This window comes from Andrographis paniculata, unplaced genomic scaffold, assembly GCF_009805555.1.
Source record: "Andrographis paniculata isolate CXL003 unplaced genomic scaffold, ASM980555v1 Contig21END, whole genome shotgun sequence".
Lineage (NCBI taxonomy): Eukaryota > Viridiplantae > Streptophyta > Magnoliopsida > Lamiales > Acanthaceae > Andrographis > Andrographis paniculata.
The window spans coordinates 3,726,613-3,749,933 of NW_026137502.1; the positions used below are offsets into that span (position 1 = coordinate 3,726,613).

Consider the following 23,321-nt stretch of genomic DNA (forward strand, 5'->3'; position numbering starts at 1 on the left):
TCATTTTTACACTTTAGTCTTATTTTTGTAACTTATAATTTTTTATTTTAAAATTAAATTAATTATTTATTTAATTTTAATTTATAATTATTTTTATTAATATATTTTAAATTATTTATTAATTATATTTCTCTAAAATTAAATTATAAAAAAAATCGCAAATAAATAAAATTATAAATAGATAAAATGCGTTGGTTGGTTGATAAAATCAACGCTCTCCGAAGGCGCGTGCATCACGGCGGGTCATCGGGGAATGGGAAAATAGGTGAACGCGCCGAAAGCGAGATTGCGCTTAGAAATTGCTGCTCAGTTTACAGCTATTGTAACGACCAGACAGTTATAACTTTCCGTTAAATGTGGGCCCCTTTCTTCTGTTGGGCCGCAACTAAATGAAAGTGCTTTGGCCCAATACAAGAATACTTCAAATATTTCTGGCCCACTACCCATTTATTAAATCACTAGCTGCATCAAATATATCATAATTAATTGCATAATCAATTGATAAAAATTTATATATATGTTTTTCAAAATATTTATATTTTATAATCCATAGTCAATTGTATTTTATTTTATATCACAATTAACTGGAGTATAATAGATTGATTAAATCCCGTGCCTATTTTAAATGAACATATAGTTTGCTAATAAAAAAAATACAACCTCAGTCTTTGATCGTTCAATAATGAAAATATAGTACAAATTAAAGAAAATAACAAAAATACATCTAGTAGTGTCTTATAATACTATTATCACGATATTTGTGCAAAAAATTATACAAATATATAAATATTTTTAAGATATGTTTGTTTCAAATATTTTGAAAATTTTTACTATTTACATAAATTATTTTTTTTAAATATTAAATTAAACATCTATTTTTATTTTTAATATTATACTAAAATCAATACTATCTATATTATATCATATTATTATTTTAATTCAAAATTTTTGCTACCGTAAATCGCAATTTAAAATTGCACAAACATAAACGTATAACTTTGATTTGAAAAAACATAGAACAAATAAAAAGGGGAAAAAAAACGAGAGTAAATTTCCATTTTAAGGAGACGATGTTGCACGCGCCGCGATTTCGTCGCCCCTTCTCCGGACGCTAAATTCAAATGCGGCGGTCCCCACTCTCCAACGCAACCTCAGTCAACTGCCGATCTGCCTTCCGCCGCTGATCGGAGTTGGAAGATGAATGTCGCCGGTCGATTGAGTGGAGCGGAGAAAGAGTATTTGAAGAAGCACCACAGGCATGAGATTAAGGACGATCAATGCTCCTCCTATCTTATCAAACGCGTCAAGGCGCCTCTTCATCTCGTAATACTTTCTACTCCAATTATTGTCTCTTTACTCATTGTTTTGGATTTCAGTTAGTTTTTATGAAGACATACGTGTGCGTCGTGCTTGTTTGGAGTGGTTCGGATCGATTGGTGAATAGATTAGAACTAGATGTCCATTGGAATGAAATTTTCAGTTTCGATTTGTTCATTACGGTTCACTTTTTGGCATAATTCTTGAAATTGTTGTTCCAGTTCACTTATTATCATTTGCTTAGTCCTTTAATTTCGCAGTTTCAATTCCAATTTGAGTTGTTCATACGATGAAGTTAGTATGACAAATAAGAAATCTCGAAAAATGCATTTATATAAATAAATACTAATGTGATATTTTGAATGTAAAATTAATTTTTAGAATAATATAAAAAATGAAAATATATGTTTAATTTTATATTTTTTAAAAGGAAAAAATTTGATTGATAGTAAATTTTGAAAAAAATCCAAAAAAACAAACAGACCTTTGGGCCTGAGACAAAATATGATGAATAGTAAATTTAGGGAAGAATGATTGTTTTTATCTATTTGAACTGTGGCTGCTGTCAAGTCCCAAATGTTTTTGACGAGGCATTGTGTTGTTTTGGATACAAAAAAAGGTTTGGTCACTGGTGAGGAGATTTGATCAACCACAGAAGTATAAGCCTTTTGTGAGTCAGTGTGTAGTGAAGGGAGATCTTCAGATTGGCAGTTTGAGGGAAGTTAACGTAAAGTCGGGCCTTCCGGCTACGACAAGCACCGAGAGATTAGAGCTTCTTGACGATGATAAACACATACTCACTGTAAGGATTGTTGGTGGAGATCACAGACTTAAAGTAAGTTTCTAATCTTGATCCCGAAAAACTTTACATATTTGGTTTCGACTCTCTAAGCTTCCCTAGATTAGAGTTCTTTCGCCGTTGGTGTGTTTATATCTTCTAACGTACTAAATATGCTTACTAAATGTCTTAATGTGAATCATTCGGATTCTTTTCCATGTATGTAGAACTATTCTTCGACTGTTTCTGTACATCCTGAGGTAATCGAAGGGAGACAAGGGACTCTGGTAATAGAATCCTTTGTTGTTGATGTGCCCGAAGGAAACACAAAGGATGAAACTTGCTACTTCATCGAAGCAGTTATCAGCTGCAATCTCAAGTCACTTGCCGATGTATCAGAACGGCTCGCCATGGATGACAACACAATCCGTTGATCGTGTACAGCCAACATTTTTGGCGCTAAAGAGGTATTTTTTTTAAAGCTTTTAGAGGCATATTAGTCGTTACTAAGCGTCTCTTTAAGCCCTAATGTATTCTAAATTTACTTAATCGACTCGATTTGTGTCTTAATTCGGTTAGTAGCTAAAGATCTAGAGATATTGTAAAGATTTGTAGAGGATAAGTAGAGACAAAGTTCTAGCTCTGAATTTAAAATGTATGATGTTCATACAAAAATAAAAATATAAAATTCTGATGATAAATTAGATTGCTTCCTATCACTTCCTTTTGTGACAGTTCCTTTTTGAATTTTATGCCAAAATTGATAACTAAAAATCGATATAGCAACCAATATATATATATATATATATATATTGTGTATAGTGAGAATGCTTACTGATTGGGAAATAATCTTTTGTGCACAAAGCTCCTCCTGTGATAATTTGATGTTGTCTTAAGCAAAAGCAGCAAGTTCTTCTATCTGATCTTCTTGATCACTTAAGTATGGTTCGATCTCGTAAGGACGCAGCACGCGCTTTATGTCATCTGCGTTCAGCGTTTCGTACTCCAAAAGTGCATTCGCTAGCGCGTGCAACGGCTTCTCGTGCTGCGCCATAGTAGTTAATTAAGCTCTATCAAGCAAAATAGGTGAATTCTGCCAATGTTAACTGCTAAAGTAGTCGGGCGATGAATTATAATTCATCGGGCTTACCTTTTTAAGCAGGGCTTTTACGCGTTTATAAGCATCTCTCACTAGCTTGTTAACCTGAACTCGAAAAAATGAAAACTAGTGTTATGTGATGGTTGTATAATATATTGTTGTAAAGATTCATGAAACGTACCTCGGCATCTACTCGGGACTGCATTTCTGAACCAAGTCTTCCTCTAAGATTAACTGGCCCAATTTCTTCGCTCATTCCGCATGACGATACCTTGCAATGAAGCAACGTAATCTTAATCTCATGTCAGTGCTGAAGATAAAATTCAACTTAGATTCAGCATTGTAGCCGTTGACACAAGACAAATATAAACAAACATTACGTCTTTATTAATGTTGTAGTCTAAATATTTGTTTTTGTTACGATAGTGGTTTGGATATGATGTTGTAGTGCTGATTTGGGCGCGCCCATTTATCGAATGTTTTTATTACATACAATATAAACAAACATTACGTCTTTATTAATGTTGTAGTCTAAATATTGTATGTAATAAAAACATTCGATAAATGGGCGCGCCCAAATCAGCACTACAACATCATATCCAAACCACTATCGTAACAAAAACAAATATTTAGACTACAACATTTGTTGAAGTTAATACTTTCACTCAGTTGATGAAATATAGATATATTTAGGGTGTGTTTGTTCGAAGGATTTTGAAGGATTTTTACTATTCATCCAATTTTTTCCCCCCAAAAACATCACATCAAACACCTATTTTTCATTTTTTATATTATACTAAAAATCAATTTTACATTCAAAACATCACATCAAACCCTATTTATATCACATCATACAACTATTCAAATTCAAAATTTTTACTATTCAAATCCCAATCCAAAATCCAAACCCCCAAACAAACACACCCTTAAGATAACTTTTAGATAGTAAGGGCACACACCAAATGTTGAAATGGATATTTGTCAACGCCATAAATGTCAATAGATATATATATATATATATGTTAGTAGAGGGAGAAAGAAAAAGGTAACGATCTTGCAAATTACCATATATTTAGCCAGCTCCGTGGCCGTACTTAGATCACTAGTTGCTCCGGTAGTAATGTGGTCCTGACCGAAGACGAGCTCTTCAGCTACTCGTCCTCCCATACAAACATCAAGGCGCGCCAATAATTGCTTTTTGCTTATTGAAGTCTCGTCGTCGGATGGAAGCTGTGTAACCATTCCCAAAGCAGATCCACGCGGCATAATCGTCGCCTTGTGGATCGGATGTGCGCCTTCAGTGTTCAGGGCAACAATAGCATGGCCACTTTCGTGATATGCAGTGATCTGCAACACAAGAAGGGATTATTACGACGCAGATGTGACCATCAATATAGAGCATAAATCAATATATATATATATAATACAAATATAACATATAAACTAACAAAACGAGACAATAATTCATACAATACATACTACCATTGATTTCAACACTGATTTTAATTAACACGACCATAACTAACAAAACGAGACAATAATTCATACAATACATACTACCATTGATTTCAACACTGATTTTAATTAACACGACCATGTGCCGTGTTAGTTAAAATCATAGGTTGCGGAATAAAATAATTCAGCACTATAAGAACACCTGAAATGTTGTATATGGTCGGGGCTTAAAATGGAAATCAGTACACAAACCTTCTTCGACTCTTCCGAAAGAAACAGTGTCTTCCTTTCTGTTCCCATAATTATCCTGTCTTTGGCAAACTCCAACTGCGCTGCAGTCAACTTCTCGGCGCCCTCGACTGCAGCCTTAATGGCTGCTATATTTACCAAATTTGCAAGGTCTGTACCAACAAAAGAACACAGCAAACAAAATGAATATACAAATAAAATATGAAACCAAGTTGGAAGATATTACAGAAATCAAATGTAGGCAGCCTGTTCTATTTCATTCTCATTTGTTAAATCTCCGAGCAAAAAATCAAGCAAAACGGGGTCCATTGTTTAGTCAATATAGCTTTTATATATATAAGCAATGGATAATCGTTCCTTTTATATTCATTCTATTAAGGGCGTCAGAAAAAAGTCTTGATTAGAAGGTTGGACTTCTTTTTTCTGAATCTAGAAAGGGGGACGGATCAACACCATTTATTCCTATTGTCCATTATCAAGATTCATTTTTGATAGGTAGGCCCTAAAGACAATCGATTTGGAAATCAGCATCCAGTAGAGAAAACGAAAGTAATAACATGCCTGCCCCGTTGAATCCAGGAGTACCACGAGCAATTGATTTCACATCCACATCGCTTGCCAGAGGTTTATCTTGCAAATATAGCTCTAATATCTCTTGACGACCCCGGACATCAGGATTGAGAACGGAAATCTAGGAATGGGATCATTATGCATTAGTTTCTTTAGGAAACAATGTGATGAAATCATTGTTTGATATGATATCATTTTTTGAATAGTGAAAAAACAGATATTAGAATATACGACCAAACAAACCCGGTGTCTTTAAATAACTTACATGCCTGTCAAATCTACCAGGTCTCGTCAAAGCTGGATCAAGAATATCAGGCAGATTGGTTGCCGCCATTACGATTATTCCCTGTTTATGTCACATTAGACGGCATCAGAGAAATGCAGAAGGATTGAAAAGGAAGTTAATACTTTGTGTGGCTTTACCTCGTTCTGTTCAAATCCATCCATTTCTACAAGCAATTGATGTAATGTTTTCTTTGTATGACCTTCCCATTGCTTCCGAGTCGACCCAACCGCATCAATCTCATCGATGAATATAATGCATGGTGCCTACAATGCACACCAACAATATATTTTACATGAATTCTCACATAAAAATCCACTAAATTCATTCAAATCGTAATTTTTTTTACATTTTTCAATTAAATTATCTATTTTAACAAAAAAATCTCTAGTAAATTTCTTTTCTTGGCAATTTTATTCTTTGTTATCATTTCTCTGCAATTTAATTCTATATACCACACTCTAACATCATAGGAATGTCGAGTACAAAAGGATTGTCACATTAAGGCTTTGTTTACTTATGTTTTCAAATCACTTTTGCCACTATTCATCAAAAGGGCATCTCTAGATATTAAATATTGGTTTCAAAATCCAGACTCTGCTTACTTGTATTTTCCAAAACTGTTTCCACATTACTCATCAAAATTTCTCACTCTCACAATCAATATTCAAAACCAAATTTTCATTTAAAATATTAAGATAAAAACCTATTCCACATTCAAACCATCATATCCAACACCTATTTATATCCCAAAAACACTTCTAAGAATATCTGAACACACTCCTAATTTTCTACAGAAAAAAGAGCAATGATAAATTTATTGGCAATTGAGAAGAATAGAATCATCTAGAATCACAAGACAAATTCATATGAAACAGAAGTGCGAACAACAGGCCTTTTTCTTAGCTGCTTGAAACAAAGATCTCACACGCCGAGCACCAACCCCTACAAACCTGGCATGGCACAAGGAGAGGTAAGTCAGAATCTCAAATCTGTAAGCTTCGAAACGTCGTTGATACGTAATCAAAACCTTTTCATAGCCTCCCTAGATAAGTTATATGTATCAAAGATTTCAGTTCTAATTATCCAAGTGCACAATTATGTGAAATATAAAGACTGCCTTAAATTATTTTCTTTCTTATTCGCTTTGCTTCTACACACAGTCAAGTGCATGTGTGTGTAAATCATAGAAGCTAAAAAATAAATGATTGTGTAGAGACAGACCTCCAGTTTAACAAATATAGAAGCATCGAGCACAGATGAATAGACATACAAATTTAGTTTTATAGCATTTGTCTATTTCCTATACTTAGTTCTATTAACAAATATTAATCTAGTAACAAATTTCAGACAAAGAAAACCCTTACATTTCTTCAAATTCAGAGCCGGCCCGATAAAAGAAAGGAACCCCTGCCTCTCCAGCTATGGCCTTCAAAATTCGAGCAGCAGTAAGATTAGACTATTATTAATGTTGGAAAAGGGCCGAGCAAAGAAAATGTGAAGAGATGAATTCAATCCCATCAGACGCACGTGCCTTGGCAAGTAGAGTTTTTCCAGTTCCGGGGGATCCGGTCAGGAGAATTCCCTGAAAACTAATGCATGTTAAGAGAGCATTGTAGAGAGGAATGTCATTTAATAAATGGTGAATAAGTTCCAAACCTTAGGTAACTTTCCTCCTAAACGCGTGAACTTGGTGGGATTTTTTAGATACTCAACGACTTCCTCAAGCTCTTGTTTAGCATCATCACAACCTTTGACATCTTTAAATGTCTTAACGTTCTGTCATATTACAAAAGATAAGTTATGCTATGCCATATAGTCCTTTTATATTCATCCCAAAACACAAACCTCATTATCTAACAAATCATAGGCAGACTATCTGTTGCCAATGTCTTTAAATTTATGAAAATTAACAATTCATTCAAGAAATTTTTTTAGGTCAAAACATATAAAAGATAAGCAAGCTGATTGCTAATGTAATACTAGTTGAACACTCATTATAGGAAGTGCACCAAAAGGACTAACCTTATCGGGCATTATTTCTTTGTTTATATCTTTTGGTGCATATGAAGAGCTGGAACCAACTCCAGGTGTTCCTATCCCACCTAAGCTACCGATGTATTTTTGAAGAGCAGCGGCACCCATTATCCTGAATATAGAAAAATTAGTACTCCCTCTGTCCAAAAAAATTATGCACTTTCCATTTATCGTAAATAACAATTACATACTCCTTAATTTATACACTTCAACATTACACTCATTTACAGAAAATGTCAAATCTACTTCACACTCAATCTATTAAAAAAAATATTCAACCTAAATGCACATATATTTTGTGGACAGAGGGAGTAACAAAAATACATATATCTTGAAAATTAAGTAGATGCAGAGAGGGAGACAAATATCCAATATATATATATATATGCACACACATGCACAGATGCACCCTCCCATTTTAACCAAAATGAATGAAAAAGAAAAGGCCATACCAAACCAAACCAACTGCAACTGTGAACAAGATAGTCGATATGATTTCCTGTGCAAAGCGCGATGATCTGTTCGACAATTTTGGGTCCACCTAATATGTAGAAGATGATTCCAATAATCAAGAACATATACAGCACAAGAGAAGCCTAAAACAAGTGAAACAGAAGCCATCATTTCTTGTTTGTGCCCAAGAACCATTCTCTCTTACCATCACAACATGCAACGGCTGCTTGTCAGATATGCCAGGATTCACAAAAGCTTCATCCATATTCCCGGACGCTCGATGCTTTAATTCTTGCAACTAGAAAGAAAGACACCACCAGTTAACCAAAGGATTCTAACAAAACCAACCACAAAAACGAAATTACTTCACCAATGCTCATAAGCTCCATACCAATGAAGGAAGAGTCGACGGCTTTCCAGCTTGTTCATCAGGCAAATGTTCGGAAATTGCATTCGTAGCAACTAATGCTCGAATGTATTCCACTACTCCACGACTGTCCACCTCATGCTCTCGTTGCTCGAACCGCTGAATAACAGCCTCGGGACTAATCAAGACAAACAAAAAACATCAATTTCTAACAAGCATTTCATGTTATACAGTGATTTAGTACAATCGAGCTTAAGGCTTTCACACGCCCTCCGTTATCGACATTCCCAATTTTACACAAAAATCAATCAATAAGAAAATTGCATTTTACGAAAATGAAATCAGCCATAACTTACCGTGGCGAATCAAGCTGTTCAATTAGCATAAAAATGGCAGCGAAACAGACACTGACCTGCTCTTATTGAGCTCAGCCAAAACGGCGCTCTGCTTAGCAGCATCCTTAGGGTTCGCATCAGCATCCGCAATCAACCGCTCCAGACGCTTCTCCTGCCTCCAAAACGGCCACCAGCTCAACCAATCGGGAAACAGCAATTTCTCAGGCGCAGACCTCAATCTCGCAAAAATTCCTACAAGAAACGCCACTATCGGAAACGTTTCCTTCACGTCCGCCTCATTCTTACCCTCGACCTCCTCCTCCTCCCCTCCGGCGTCGGTTTCCGGCGACGCAGACCAGTCGCTAATCTCGAGCTCTTCAGGACTCTGATCAGAAGCTTCGCCATTAATAGAATCACTAGAACTCACGACATCCTCCGAATTCAATGTACAGGGAAGACGGTGCCTCAAAAATCTGGACCTGATCGAAACCAAATAATGCACCCGCCCGCTTATCCTTCTGGACACAGAAAACGGAGCGCAAACATTGCAGAGGCGATGATTTAATCTCGGAATTGAAGGCCTGTAGACGAGAGAAGTCTGCAGAGTTATAGTCATAGCATTTAATCAAAATCCCCAATACTTTTTCCTCGCAGATTGATCTTCACGGATACAAAGGGCAAAAACTAAAATTCGGGATTTACAGAATCAAAATCAAGAGCTGTAACAAACAGAAATGGCAGATGATGGATTCAATTGATGATGGTAGCTCTCGCTTCGTCACTGCAGCTGCAAGAATGGGTTTTTATGGATGAATAACCTTATCCTGGAAATGACGAATTTGGGGGAATCGTGTGGGCATCGTTTCGCCCTCGCACATTAGGGATTTATGTACAGACTTCCCTCTTATTTTCGGTCATAAAAAATAATAATAATAATAATAATAATAATAATAATAATAGGGTTGTCTAAAGTAGAACTGCTAATTTTAAGTAGGTACTCATTCTTTGGATAGTTAAAATTTATATAAATATATATATATATATATATTTTATTTTTATGTAAGAATAATGATGTGATTTAAAATAATAATATTTATAAAAAAAATATTGGCAGTTTAGAATTGTATGACTGTTAATAAAATATAGATATTTAATTTAATTCAGAATTATTTCGACAGTTTCTTAGAATTGTTAACAAGCTGAACGAAGTGTTTGTGTTCATTAGCTAATATTTGCGAACATTCGTTCATTAAATACAAGTTTATTTGTATTGTTCGAGTTCATTTTGGTAAGCAATTTGATTGTTGGAGCTAGTATTTGTGTATTTTTATAATTAATAAGTTTATATATTTACTTTTTTAACAAATGTTTGTGGACAAAATTCATTAATAAAATAAATTTATTTATATTGTTCAGTTCAACTCATTTGTGTCCATGAATGAGTTTAAATCGAATCGAATTAAGTCGAGTTCACGAACTGACTTATTCTTAACCACACTACTTTTTATATGCTATGACAGTTAGTCCAATTACTATTAAATAAATAAATACTATAGTAACTTTGAAATTGTTCTAATAACAAATTTTTATTAAAACAATCTTAATTAATATTAATAAATATATATATATATATGTAATATATACATATATTCATATGATAAACAATATATATATATATTTTTGCAAAAAGTCAATAATTTAATATCAATATTATTTTTCTATAATATAAACATAATTCTAGGTACTTTATAGTTCAAATAATAAACAACCATAATCTTTGAAAAAAAAATATTTCAAACTAATTAACAATTAGATTGTTTCTTTCTAAAATAAAATACCTCAAACTAATAAACAAACACAATCTTTGAAAAAAATATCTCAAACTAATTAACAATTACATTGTTTCTTTCTCAAAAAAAATACCTCAAACTAATAAACAAACACACCGTTTATCTTTGAAAAAAAATCATAATTTTTATTAATCTAATTATGCTAAAATTCATGTGGACATGTTCTTCATTTTTCCTGACTAGAAAAAAAAAAAAAAAAAAAAGTTAGTGAAAGAAAGTTGACCAACGAATTCTCATAGGCACTTTAATTAATACAATACATTCGACGTATTATTTTTATTATTTTCGTTTATTTTATTAAAAATATTTATTTTTTATCATAAGAAAAATAATCAAAATAAATAGATACTTTTCGCTCAAACATAATGAATATTTGACCATTATTAAATAATACAACAAAAAACAATAATAAAAAAATGAAAGAAAAAATATTAATATATTATATATATTTATTATTTTTTTATTTCATATATATATATTTTTCGCTCTTGTAAAAAAAAGAAAAAAAACCTTTCCAAATTATCTTAAAAAAAATAAAAACTTTGTCATAATAATTTTTAGGAATGATTGTAGTAATCGCTTTACATTTATAATATTTGGTAAAAAATTCTTTCTACATAGGACCACCCCAGCTTTGTTGCCGTCGGTTCTTAGTAAGAATCTAGGGCACGTTTGTTTTTTATTTGACGATTTTAAATAAAATTCCCTATTTCCTTTTTTTATAAATCATCAATTTTTTTCCTCAAACCCATCAAATTAAACAAATTTTTTTCATTTAATATATCACCATAAAAATCAAATTTTCAATTGAAACAACAAAAAAAAAAAAAAAAAAGAAAAAAAAAAAAAGAGAAAAGCTAGCTGAATGAAAAACACCAGAAATGGAGTAAATTGTATAAGGTTTCTCAGTCTAGAAGGGTAGAGAGAGAGAGAGAGAGAGAGAGAGAGAGATCAGATCAGAAATACATTTACTACCAGAATCAAATCTTGCATTCAGTAACTCCCAAGTTAAGAATTGAGTTCTAAGCACACACCCATAGCACAGCCATATGCACGGCGGCGGCGGCGGTGGCGGCGGATGGCTGTCGCTATTGATGATTATACGGCTGCATAGGGGACGAGTGCGGCGCGCCATGGGACGGCGGCGCCGCCCCGTGCCCCATTGCAGGAAGCCCATAAGGGTAATTATGCATTGGCATACCTGAAGCAGAAGCCGGAGAATATGCCGCTGCGCCGTAGCCGGGAATGCCCGGATACGGTTGCTGTCCTAATATGGAGGGCTGGGAATTCAAACTGGCGGTAGTCGGGATGGTGTAGTCTCTACTCCGATCGTTATTCACCTGAAAGTAATGGTCGAGACAACAATGTTGGAAAAAAAAAAAAAAAAAAGTTTTCGAAAGCAAAGACTCATTTAATAGATGGGATAGTAGAAATCTCACCTTTATGCTGAGGTCAGTGTGTCGGGAATACGAGATGTGAAGTTTGCAGTATCCTCCGTCGTATATGCAGTGTCCTTCCAGGGCATCCTTGGCAACAACAGCAGTCTGGACATCTGCAAGTCGACAGAAGTATGAGACCTCTTTTCACTAAAACTGTAACAAGAATTTTAACTGGCGGAGTTTTAGAGAAGTGCACAATCAGCATTTGGCCGAGGCTTCAAAGTAAGAACCGAAACCCAAAAAGGGACGACACTTGTACCACTTCACATGTGCCTCACCTAACTGGAAATATGTTTACTGCATTTTCTTTATATGACTAGTAGGGCTCCGTTAAGAAGGTTTGAAGTGTTCGAATTATAGAAAATTTTGAAAATAGTAAAAAATTAATACTTAATATGAGAATTTTTGAAAAGTTTAACAGATACGATTTTAGAACTTTTGAGACTATTCATCTACAGTAATTTTTAAACATCACATAAAATACTTTTTACTATTCTAAAAATTTTTCAAAATTCCAAAAAAACTTTCAAAACTTCTATCCAAGCAGTACCTTACTTGTGATAAAATTTCCGACAAAGCGTTACTCTTTGGTGCATATAGCTGTCGGTTTAAACTTACCAGGATACTGTATTAAAGCCTGAAGACCACCATTTTTATCGAACATGGCAATTTTCAGGACAGAACCAAATGCTGAGAAGACCTGAGCAAATAAAGCAGAATCACAGTGAGGAATGATCCAAAAACTATGGCATCAAAAAGTAGTAATTGTTAGAACAAACTTACTGTATGTAAAACGTCCAAAGTCACTGCATACTGCATGTTTTCGATGGAAGCAAGTAGAACATTGCTCTCCGGCTCCAGTTTTTTCCCATCAGCTCCTAAATTAAACTGCAATTTGGCAGTTCCATGTTATCAGATACGCATTAATTAAATCATCTTACATTGTAAGTACCGATTTTTTTCTGCTTGCAGAAATGAAATAGTTAACTTTGCGTGCATTAGAAATTTTTTAAAAATGATGATGAGGATAATTGATTGAAGGAAACCTATGACATAGCTCATATTACAGTATACCTGTCCCGTGGCATCAATAGCTGAAGGAGCAACAGGGAGCATAGGATTAGTATAATCCCTACATTAACACAAGTAGATGTTAGATCATGTGTGCGAATTTGATAGAACTAAGGCCCCGTTTGGTTGGATGGATTTGGATTTGAAAGTAGATTTTAAATTTAATGGATTTGAATTTCTTCGGATTTGAAATACTTCATGATTAAAATCCATTTATTGGTTGTAGGAAGTATTTGAAATGGCATAATATAGAGAGTATTTGAAATATTAAAGATATGATTTGAAATTCACATCCAACTATGAAGAAATAAAATTCACATGTTGCCAAATGAAACGAATGAATTTGAATAGCCCAAATTCCTCCAACCAATCGGGGCCTAGAAGATTTCAAATAGCCCAAGGCATCAGAAACCTCACAAATAAGTTCAAAGTAAAACTACAATACTAGGTGTTTGTTCAGTATTTTAGTTTGAAGTAATATTTTGGTGTAAAATACGGAGAATTATATTGATAATATTAAAAAAATAATATTTTGCATTGAATTACTACTTTTTGTGAAAGAATAGTGTCTATATTTCATTTATAATGGAATGTGTATATATATTGTATTTCTTATTAATATTCATCGGGAATTGTATCAAGACAAAATGGTGGGTGAACAAACAAACCCTACATTATCCATGCTTCAGTCGCATATTAATAAAACAGTGAAAATCAAATTTAAGTTACCTACTACGGTGACTCTGAAATTTTACACTGAGGTCTGTATGTGCAGAGTAAGTGATTCTAAGAGAGCACGGCCCCAGATCTGTGATTAGATACCTGGCACAAACCCAACAGAAACAAAATATCAGTACAGAATCACTACAGGGTCAAGATCATGAAATGTAAATTTCAATAAGACAATCTCAAAGGTCAATGGTTCCACAACAGAACAGCACACCATTAAATGAAAACTTTCTATACATAAAAACTTTCATCCTTTTTTTTTTTTTTTTTTAACTGTCCCCAACCAAACAAAATCTGAGATTATGACCTTGGCCATCTCTAAGCCGCATAACTAGATGGGTTTTAGTTATTAAAGGTCCGGGTCACCATCAATAACCAAACAAGGAGAGGTAGGTTGAGTGAGTAAAGGAACATGCATGTACCCCATAAGCAGATTCTTAGTTAAGCTTCTGAAGATTTCCAATCCCAACGTTGAGATAACAGTTGGGTTACAACCAAACCCAAATATAAAAATCCAGATCACCTTGGAATGCTTCTTCCATCGAGGGCTTCCTTGGCAGAAGAGGCAGTTGCAGTATCAGAAAATTGCACCAGAGCCTGATGAGGGATAAAGATGGAGATTGTGATGCCCCAAAATTTCCAATTATGTGAAACTATAATTCATTAACCAAAACTGATCAAGGTACAAACCTGAAAACCAGCAGTCTTCTCGAAAGTAGTAATCTTGTGTACAAATCCAAAGGCAGAAAAGACCTGCATATCAGACAAGACTTAATTGCTGCATCACATAAGTATACACAAGCTATATACCCATGTCCATTACCCTTTCAAAATTTAACAAATCTCGTGCAGATGATACAAAACATGCAAATCTTGATTCCCATATATAAATTCATCAAATAGAAACTTTAATTCACACAGGAACCCTAAATAGTAAAACTTCAAGCAACAGGCCATAAGCCTATTACATAAAATTTAATACAGTATTGAAGCAAACAAAAACAGACGGATAAAGCTTGCGCATGGATATTTATAGAGATGGAAATTTAGATATTGAAGAAACTCCAATGAATTAGATCAAATCATAAGTCAACTTAAGTTAACAACATCCCCCAGGCCAACTATAAAACTTTTTATTAGGGTACAGCTAATCACACAAGCAGAAGGAAACCGTACAGTTCCCTGTCATGCTAGATAAGTTTACAAGATGAAGAATAAGAGAAAAAAAACGTATTATATAAAAGAAACATGCAAAAATAAAAATAAAATTTCTTAGCATCACTCATAACACCAATAAATACCATGGGTTTAACCCTTCTAGTAAATAGCAAGAATTTCGTAAGCTTTGGAATTCAGATACAGTTGGGTATGATAAGTGTTTCCCAGAAGTTGCACCTAAAGTTTTGAAATTATCATAGTTATTATTACTATTCTTGAAAAAAAAAATCAAATAAAAATGATTTTGTTTCGTTAGTGACCAAAAAAGCCCAGGTGGTCGGCGCCATAACTATTAAGAAACATGCTTCTGCGCACCTTTGCTGTCCATAAAATGGTTAGGATTCTCCTTTAAACAATAAAAGAATAAATTTGAAAACATTACAAGTATAAGAAAATTCAAAATAATTATGTTATCATGCAACTAGAACACGAGAACAGATCATACAGTACTAAGTATAATATTATGCATCGAGAGCCAGAAATTTAAGAGAAAATAGCCATTCAAGGCTTCTTAAAAAGTTAGGGGTGGAATCAAGATGAGGAAGAAGGGTAGGAGGAGTTAGTTTTAAGCATAGGAGAAAGAAGACAAACAGACATGCGCTCGTTCTCTCGATGCAATAAGCTGCCATTGAAGATATTTCCTTCACATGTGCCTGCTGATTCATTTAGACTCCGGTCAAATAAAATCTTAACAACAATCTACACACAATATATCATAGAAGACATCCTCATAGCTCAATTTTAAATTTCAGTGCTTCGAGTCGGTGACGAAGATGTCCCCTTCTTACCAAGTGCAGAACATCAATACTAACAAGGCGTGCGTCGTTCCCCTCAATTGTTACCAACAGCACATTTCCAGCAACATCTGCCGTAGTTTTGTTGTTCACGATTTCTTGCCTGTTGGAATATTGTAGGTAGACAGTCTTCCCTCGCACCTGAGCTGGCTCGGACGATGATGCATAATATGATATCATCGCAATTGCTTGATTTAGTTCTGCCTGTAAAACATGATAAATCACAAAAGGGCATGATCATTAAAGCACGAAAACAATGTTCTAATAATTCAAATTTAATGAATTTACTGGAAATTTAAACTCACGAATTCAATAAATGCTTGGTTTCGATTGGCTCCAACATTACACTTTGTGCTGACAACTCTCCCAAACGGCTTTCCCAGTTCAATCAGTTCCTCTTCTGTACACTCCCATGGCAAATTCCTCAAGTGTAGAACCTTCGATGGCGGTTGGGTGTAGCGAAACTGTGGCTGGCTAGAAACAGACGACATCCCAACCTACAAAGACCCACAACACATAATTGTAAAATTATTCTATACCTTTAACATAACACTTCAAAACATCCAAAAAAATTTTTAGGGTGTGTTTGTTTCGGGGATTTTGGAGGATTTATGCTATTACTCCAAAAAATTTCCCCATTCAAATCAAAAAACTATTTTTTACTTTTTATACAATACTAAAAATTTATTTTACATTGAAAACATCGTCACCTATTTATATAGCATCAAGTAACTATTCCAATTAAAAATTTTACTACTGAAAACCCAAAACAAAAAATTCAAACCCCCAAACACATTGCAAACCCTAAAAATGTTGCAGGAAATCCATTCCATACACAAAAAACACACTGTTCACTCAACGCTTCTTACAACTGCTCATTCATCCAGTTTCACAAGGTACGATTTCAAATTTTCTGACAACATAGAAATTAGAAACCTTTTTAACAGCAACAACAAGATGGCTATGATATTCACGTCACCGAACACACAAATTTTTCTTTACTAGCAACGAAACTGAGACAGACGCAAATCCAAAGGACATCCACAATCAAGAACCCCACAGTGCATCTTTCAAGCGCTTTCCAAATTACAAACCATGAATCTGCTAAAATAACGAACAGATCTTCCGAGAACCAAGTTAACTACCTCAATTTCGCAACCCACAATTCAACCATTACACAAATCGGTACGAATCCAAAATATATAAACGTATCATACGTGCAAACCCTTGTTTATGTACCAAATAAATAAATAAATAAAATCAGAGCAATTGAGATTCAAGAACAAAAAATAAAATTTATAGAAAGTAGCGCAAAAAATTACTGGAAATTAGGGTTCGGAGAGGGGAACAGAATCTGAATGGGATTAGTATGAGTGCTTGGAAGGAGGGATACCGATTGGGATTGGGATTGATCGGTGTTGACACCCTGCGAAAGAGAGAAAGTTAAGCCCGGCGAGGACAGGAAAAGATAGAGAAAGATCTGAGGTCGTTCGTAGGCAGCGTATTTTAGCGTTGGGCCACTGTATTTCTATACAAGTATTTTTTGTATTTGGGCCAGAATGAATTAAATTGTACTTTCTTATTTCAACTGTGGACCAAACTCTTCCCATAAGTGCGTGTCAGTTTATGGAGTTTTTTTTTTTTTTTTTTTGAGTGATTTTATTTACGACTTTGATAAATATTACTAATAAAAATGCAATATATATATATATATTTATATAATATAAATAATATATTTATTTTATTATTTATTTTTTATACATAAATTTAGATATATGAATATTTTATTAAAGTATAGTACAAATAATATATATAAAGACAATTTTGTTCTTACTTTTGGTAATAAAGTAAAAGTATTTTTTTATTTTGTGAAATTTAATTTTAGTTTTTTTTTTTTTAAATGATAAAATCTTATATAAAAATAATATTATATATTGAGTGTTGATTTTTGTGAAAGAATAAAATATATATTGAGGATATCATAAAAAAAAAAAAAAAAAAAAAAAAAAAAAAAAAAAAATTGACTAGACAAATCCATAGGATATGATTATTTAAATTTTTTAAGTGAAAAATACATAATTATATGAGTAATATAAAAAGAAATATTGTATTAAATAATTACTTTTTATAAAAGAATAAAATATATATTATACATATTAAAATTTGTATTAATAAAAATTTAATTATTATTAATAAAATAGAGTATTAATAGCAGTGATCCCACGTTCTGAATGTGACCACGCCGATACCAACTTTTCACTTTGGTTTAGATTTTGGATCAATTATTTTTTTTCTATTAAGAAACTATATACTTATTTTTACGCTTTTAATCGTATTTTAAATTTCATAAATTTTAATTTTTATGTCTATATAAATTGAACAAACCACAAACCAATCAAAATTTTAAATAAAATTTGAAAGTACAATTAGTAGTACTAATTTATGTCTACCGTCCGATTCTATGATCTCATTTAGTTTTTGTGTGTTTGATTTTAAATATTATTTATTATATAAAACATAGTACAAATCAAAATAAAATGATAAATGTCGCAAAACATGTAAATGAGACAATTAGAGGGAGGCGGAGGGAATATTAGAATATTTATACCAACTATCTCTCCTATTCAAATTCCACCAAATATTCAAAAAAAACAAAAAAAAATTGTGATTAGAATATTTATACCAACTATCTCTCCTACTCAAATTTCACCAAATATTAAAAAAAAAAACCTTGTGTTTGGCCGGATGATTTGGGAATATACTTGTGACTTTGTCGGGTCTGCAGGCCATTAAGTTAAACCTGAGATTTACGACTTGCGTATAACTTATCTTGTCGAGTCTACAGACTATTTGATTCGATTTGAAGTTAAGAAGAATACATCCCAATTTGTTCTTTTACTCAACCATTAATAAATTTATCAAAAATACATCATGTCAAAGACTTATGATGTGTTTCTTTTAATGAGTTTGGAAAAAATTTGACTCTGAATATTAAAATACATAATCCCAATAATAAAAAATGGTGGTTTGGTGGTTAAAAAAACACACCTTTAATTTCTTTTATTATTTTCAACCATTTTCAAGATTCAAAAAATCATTGTCTACATCTAAGTCTTTTTTTTTTTCTCCCTTCCTCTCATAACCAAACACGGCCTAAAGAAACAACCAAGATTACGTTCAAACTTACATAAATAACGAGTGAAATGGCTTAGGTACATTTAGAGAAGTGAAGCACAATGCAAAAGGCTTATTTTTCCTGTGTTAAATTTGGATTGAACATATTATTGTTTGTTTGTTTTGTATAGAGCATTCATTGTATTGTATGTAAGTATACAGTGGCAGTATTTACGACTTACAGCATTTATTTGAAGATGTTCCGGCGAAGATAATCGACTCGCGCCGGATGTTTGAGCTTCATCAGAGCCTTCACCTCGTGTTTCCTCACCATCTCCCGACTAATGTTCAGATTCCCCGCAATTTCTCCCAGAGTTCTGTCACCTCTACCATCGAGCCCGTATCTTTGTCTGATCACTAAACTCTCTTTGGGCTTCAGAGAATCGAGCTGTTGCAAGAGCAACAATGTTAGTAACTTTTTACTTAATTTATGTTAATATAATACAATGCAGAACTGATAGTATGTGACAATGATCCACATAATATATATATTAATATGTTAAATATATAATACATAACTGACAACACATGCTAATCAGTAAATACTATATCCAGATGGATCTTTAAGGGAGTAATGCGCGAGGTAAATAAATGTATTTGGAATTTACCACGTCATCGAGGGCGAGTCTGAGGAGCGCTGGTTGCTTTCTTTTGTCTGCTTCGACGCCATCTACGTCAGTAATACCGTTGATCAGCTCTTCTTGAGTTACGATGTGCCGTGCATGGAGGGATGAGATAGGCTTTGATACCCTCATCACTTCCCGGTATCTTTCTGGGGAGATTCCTACTCGTTTTATGATTTCTTCATCAGTCGGTGTTCTTTGAAGCTCGAATAAAAGCTCTAGCTTGGCCTTTTGGATTTCGACCCGGACCTGTGCGAAAAAATATATTAATGTTATTATTACATGATCATTAATTGGTCTTTTAGCAAGCTTCCTTAGATTTACCATATTTTTATATTATATTAAATGATCATCTCACCTATAAGGTTACATATCACATAGTGTTCCAATTGTTACTACACAGCTTGATCAAGAAAAATGGGAAGTTTCGTAGATTTGGCTTACCGACTCTAGGCCAAACGAGACTTTTGTAAAGCTTGATGTGGTCATAGATCGGATGATGGCATGCCTGATCCAGAAGATGCCATATGTTGAGAGACGAAACTTCCTTTTCGGCTCGAAGCGATCAATGGCTGTTATAAGACCCTTCACACCAGCTTGACACATATCTTGAAACCTTGGGCCATTTCCAAAGTCTTGGAAATATTTGTTCATGACAAACAAAACCAGCCGAAGATTGTGCTGCAACCGATTATAACAACAGCCGTTTAGTCTTGGAAAAACACAACAAATTCGTGTCCGAATTTAGAATCTACACTAAATTATTGAATTAGGAAGATAGCAGTCAATGAAAATTTGTATGACAAGATACTACGTAAGAAGAATAGCTCTAGCTGCAGAATGCGAGAAGCTAATAGGCAAAGACCTCATTCATTCAATTGCATAGACGTTTTTTCAGCTGACATATCAAATTATTGGCAAACCATAAGGGATCATTCGAAATGTATGTCACATATACATACATATGTATGCGTACATGTAATTACCTTAATCAGCTTGTTTCTGGCAGCTTGACCAACTTTCAAGTGTTTTCCAAGCTCAACCTTAGACATATTCGTTGCCTCTGCTAGCTCACCATCAGTTACTTCCCGTTCTAAATCGTTTTCTAAGGTCTCCTTTACTTGAAGGATCGCCTGGATGATAATATAACAAATCAGTAGATGAAAAGTACTGCTTGGAAATGATATGTATATATATATATACATTTGCTGGGCATTTTATGATTTTAAATTTCCACCGAAGATTAGAGCCCTTACCTTCATTGGTTGAATCAACTTAAAAAGCCATGAATGCTCTGATGAAGTAAGAACTGGAGGGATCTTCATTTTCTTCCAGTCCAAGCTGACCAAATCAGTGGAAGCCGAATAATCCCTTAGAAGCCTATCGATCTTTTCATCTTCACTAGCCCTAGTCTTTTCACTATTTTGGGATGATGATGAATCGAGAGCTTTGCTTTCTATCTTCATTCTTTTGAGCGAAATCCTCTTCTCAAGATTCAATCTTTTCTTTTTCTTCCTGTGACTCCTTACCACATTGTTGGCAGCTCTCTTCTCTACTTGGTCATATTCTCTGGTCTTTTTCTTCTTCAATTGTTCTCTCTTTACTGTTCGATCTTCGACCTCCTCAACAGTATCGCCAGCTTCAGGACTACGTTTGTAGATATGTTCCAATTTTGCAGCTGCTTCATTGTAATCAAAATTTAATGTACTCGGTGAGGCTTCATCAGTTGAGACAGCATTCATTCTTTTTGTACGCTTTTTCGCCTTTCTTGAAATCTTTACATTTTCCTTGTCGGTCTCCAAAGGTATTGTCTTGCTTTTATCATCAGTTTTGAAAGACAAAATTACTGGCCTTCTCAATAACGATACGCGACTGGAATATCTTGCATTCAATCCCAATGGAGTTTGCACAGAAGAGCTAGAGACAGTCATAACTCCCATGCCAAAGCAGCAGTGTGGTACTGGTACACAAATCAACTGCCAAAAACATAAAATAGAATGCATAATCTCCATACTAAAAATCATAGATGTACTGCAAAGCAATCCATGCTTAATAAAGTCGAAATGCTGTAGTAACCTTCCCATCATTTGATTCGCCATCAATTAGTACTGCAAATTATGCATCATCAGATGCTAGATCGTATACAATCATGGATAATCACTATATGTGACTAACCAAAAAGGCAGGAGTGAAGTCGGATGATGGTAGGATTTTGGCTGTAATTCCAAGGAACTAAAAATTTATTTGAATTATGTCAAATTATTTCACCTATAAGCTGGAAGAAGAACTATTTTTACATTTAAGCTGTCATCTAAACTTCTTCAGTCCTATTTCCAAAGGCTCTGAAAGGATCATTTGACAGTTAGGGCTAACAGATAATTACAAATTAAAACTCGGCGTGCTCGTTCTTCCATCTTCCACATCATTCACGAAATCAGAAACAATAACTGTCAGCGAACACCAAAACAACAAACAAAAGACTGAATAAAAAAACGAAACAATACGATCACCAAAAGGCAAACAGTTACATTTCATTCGAGTGATAAACAATTATATCGAACAACAAGTTAGCTCAACAGAACTTCAATTTCCACAGCAAATCAGCACACATCAACGCATAGAAAGTACCTCAACGAGATCACAAATCCGATTCAACCAAGTCAACCTTCGATACAAAGAACTCCGTCCGCCGCGACTGAATTTTCCGGCGACCAAACAGCCAGTGGTGTTGAATGAACAGAACCGCAACTGAAACTCAAACTTAGTTACAAAAAATTGTATATAAAGAGAATAAAATTACGCTCTGGAATTTCTATGTCCACAAGCTTATTCGCAGTAAATGTGGACGGCCAGGATGACGAAAGAAAAATCAACGGTAGATTTCCTATACACGTCAGCTAGAAAAAAATAGTGCAGTGACGTGGCCAACAGCAGAGCAGACGATGGCACGAACGAATTTCTATAACGTGGCGGGAGAGATATTTCGGCAAAGTTTATGGATATTGATATTGCCACGTAACACATTCTGATTGGTGCACACGTGTCACGCCAAAATATGGGGCCCATCGTGCTCCTTTGATGGTCCGAGATTTAAAACGTCGCCGTATTGCAGCCATTTAAATTTTTTAATTTTATAGAGGACCGTGTTTACTTTGTATTTATGTTTTGATTTAATTAATGATTGGATAGTATATTGTATAAGAAAAATTAATATATATTAATTTGTAAAAATTATTGTACAAAAAAATATGGAAAAAGAATAATAACTCAAAAAGAACAAACCTTTCGTTTGGAAGTTTATAAAAACTCACATTATGTTTGTTTTCAATTTTTATGAGTACTGTCATCTATAAATATATATATATATTTTTAAAAAAAAATTATTTTAAAATAAAAAAATAATAATATTTTATGATTCTCAATAAGTTTAAAAATATTTGAACACCCAAAAAAACCACAATCTGATTTGCAGTCAATATC

The 23,321-nt window shown here is 33.8% G+C and overlaps 4 protein-coding genes across 8 annotated transcripts; 1 reads left to right on the forward strand and 3 right to left on the reverse strand.

Annotated features, from left to right (window-relative positions):
* The first annotated feature begins 968 nt into the window (after window positions 1-968).
* Window positions 969-2,728, forward strand: LOC127245194 (abscisic acid receptor PYL8-like). Its single transcript, XM_051265953.1, has 3 exons — window positions 969-1,323; window positions 1,937-2,152; window positions 2,323-2,728. Exons 1-3 carry the CDS (start codon window positions 1,198-1,200, stop codon window positions 2,527-2,529), a joined length of 549 nt encoding a protein of 182 aa, XP_051121910.1. The 5' UTR covers window positions 969-1,197; the 3' UTR covers window positions 2,530-2,728.
* Window positions 2,719-9,818, reverse strand: LOC127245192 (ATP-dependent zinc metalloprotease FTSH 11, chloroplastic/mitochondrial). 4 transcript variants are annotated; one of them, XM_051265947.1, is made up of 17 exons: window positions 9,021-9,818; window positions 8,633-8,786; window positions 8,447-8,539; window positions 8,241-8,329; window positions 7,777-7,900; window positions 7,411-7,530; window positions 7,286-7,336; window positions 7,119-7,180; window positions 6,645-6,704; window positions 5,892-6,015; window positions 5,734-5,814; window positions 5,460-5,589; window positions 4,902-5,050; window positions 4,260-4,541; window positions 3,376-3,486; window positions 3,246-3,320; window positions 2,719-3,140 (listed from the first exon to the last, which is right to left on the reverse strand). In XM_051265947.1, the coding sequence occupies exons 1-17, from the start codon at window positions 9,557-9,559 to the stop codon at window positions 2,988-2,990; spliced, it is 2,397 nt and encodes a 798-aa protein (XP_051121904.1). In that variant the 5' UTR covers window positions 9,560-9,818; the 3' UTR covers window positions 2,719-2,987. The 4 variants fall into 4 exon arrangements, with proteins under 4 accessions (XP_051121904.1, XP_051121906.1, XP_051121905.1 ...); XM_051265949.1 differs by having other exon boundaries at window positions 3,376-3,465; window positions 9,021-9,817; XM_051265948.1 differs by having other exon boundaries at window positions 3,246-3,299; window positions 9,021-9,817.
* Window positions 9,819-11,655: 1,837 nt separating this feature from the next.
* LOC127244896 (polypyrimidine tract-binding protein homolog 2) lies at window positions 11,656-17,589 on the reverse strand. Of its 2 annotated transcripts, none has more exons than XM_051265485.1 (11): window positions 17,438-17,589; window positions 16,350-16,541; window positions 16,039-16,248; window positions 14,723-14,785; window positions 14,556-14,629; window positions 14,033-14,125; window positions 13,307-13,364; window positions 13,016-13,120; window positions 12,851-12,932; window positions 12,233-12,345; window positions 11,656-12,133 (listed from the first exon to the last, which is right to left on the reverse strand). In XM_051265485.1, exons 2-11 carry the CDS (start codon window positions 16,533-16,535, stop codon window positions 11,882-11,884), a joined length of 1,236 nt encoding a protein of 411 aa, XP_051121442.1. In that variant the 5' UTR covers window positions 16,536-16,541; window positions 17,438-17,589; the 3' UTR covers window positions 11,656-11,881. The 2 variants fall into 2 exon arrangements, with proteins under 2 accessions (XP_051121442.1, XP_051121441.1); XM_051265484.1 differs by having other exon boundaries at window positions 17,367-17,538.
* Window positions 17,590-19,215: 1,626 nt separating this feature from the next.
* Window positions 19,216-22,620, reverse strand: LOC127244846 (RNA polymerase sigma factor sigE, chloroplastic/mitochondrial-like). Its single transcript, XM_051265376.1, has 6 exons — window positions 22,470-22,620; window positions 21,098-21,817; window positions 20,828-20,974; window positions 20,286-20,522; window positions 19,827-20,090; window positions 19,216-19,606 (listed from the first exon to the last, which is right to left on the reverse strand). The coding sequence occupies exons 2-6, from the start codon at window positions 21,779-21,781 to the stop codon at window positions 19,406-19,408; spliced, it is 1,533 nt and encodes a 510-aa protein (XP_051121333.1). The 5' UTR covers window positions 21,782-21,817; window positions 22,470-22,620; the 3' UTR covers window positions 19,216-19,405.
* Window positions 22,621-23,321: the final 701 nt, after the last annotated feature.

Excerpts from the sequence above, each read along its gene's own strand:
- LOC127244896 (XM_051265485.1), bottom strand. The coding sequence starts at position 16,535 with ATGTCGTCTGTTTCTAGCCAGCCACAGTTTCGCTACACCCAACCGCCA. Across the intron at positions 13,365-14,032 it reads TTTCAGAGTCACCGTAGTAG|GGATTATACTAATCCTATGC; the intron begins GTAACTTAAATT and ends GTGTTAATGTAG. Across the intron at positions 13,121-13,306 it reads CTATTGATGCCACGGGACAG|TTTAATTTAGGAGCTGATGG; the intron begins GTATACTGTAAT and ends GCCAAATTGCAG.
- LOC127245194 (XM_051265953.1), top strand. The coding sequence starts at position 1,198 with ATGAATGTCGCCGGTCGATTGAGTGGAGCGGAGAAAGAGTATTTGAAG. Across the intron at positions 1,324-1,936 it reads TCAAGGCGCCTCTTCATCTC|GTTTGGTCACTGGTGAGGAG; the intron begins GTAATACTTTCT and ends ATACAAAAAAAG. Across the intron at positions 2,153-2,322 it reads GTGGAGATCACAGACTTAAA|AACTATTCTTCGACTGTTTC; the intron begins GTAAGTTTCTAA and ends CCATGTATGTAG.
- LOC127245192 (XM_051265947.1), bottom strand. The coding sequence starts at position 9,559 with ATGACTATAACTCTGCAGACTTCTCTCGTCTACAGGCCTTCAATTCCG. Across the intron at positions 5,590-5,733 it reads CTGGTAGATTTGACAGGCAT|ATTTCCGTTCTCAATCCTGA; the intron begins GTAAGTTATTTA and ends TCCCATTCCTAG. Across the intron at positions 5,051-5,459 it reads TCCTGGATTCAACGGGGCAG|ACCTTGCAAATTTGGTAAAT; the intron begins GCATGTTATTAC and ends TTGTTGGTACAG.
- LOC127244846 (XM_051265376.1), bottom strand. The coding sequence starts at position 21,781 with ATGGGAGTTATGACTGTCTCTAGCTCTTCTGTGCAAACTCCATTGGGA. Across the intron at positions 20,975-21,097 it reads AGTTGATTCAACCAATGAAG|GCGATCCTTCAAGTAAAGGA; the intron begins GTAAGGGCTCTA and ends ATTATCATCCAG. Across the intron at positions 19,607-19,826 it reads GACTCGCCCTCGATGACGTG|CTCGATTCTCTGAAGCCCAA; the intron begins GTAAATTCCAAA and ends CTCTTGCAACAG.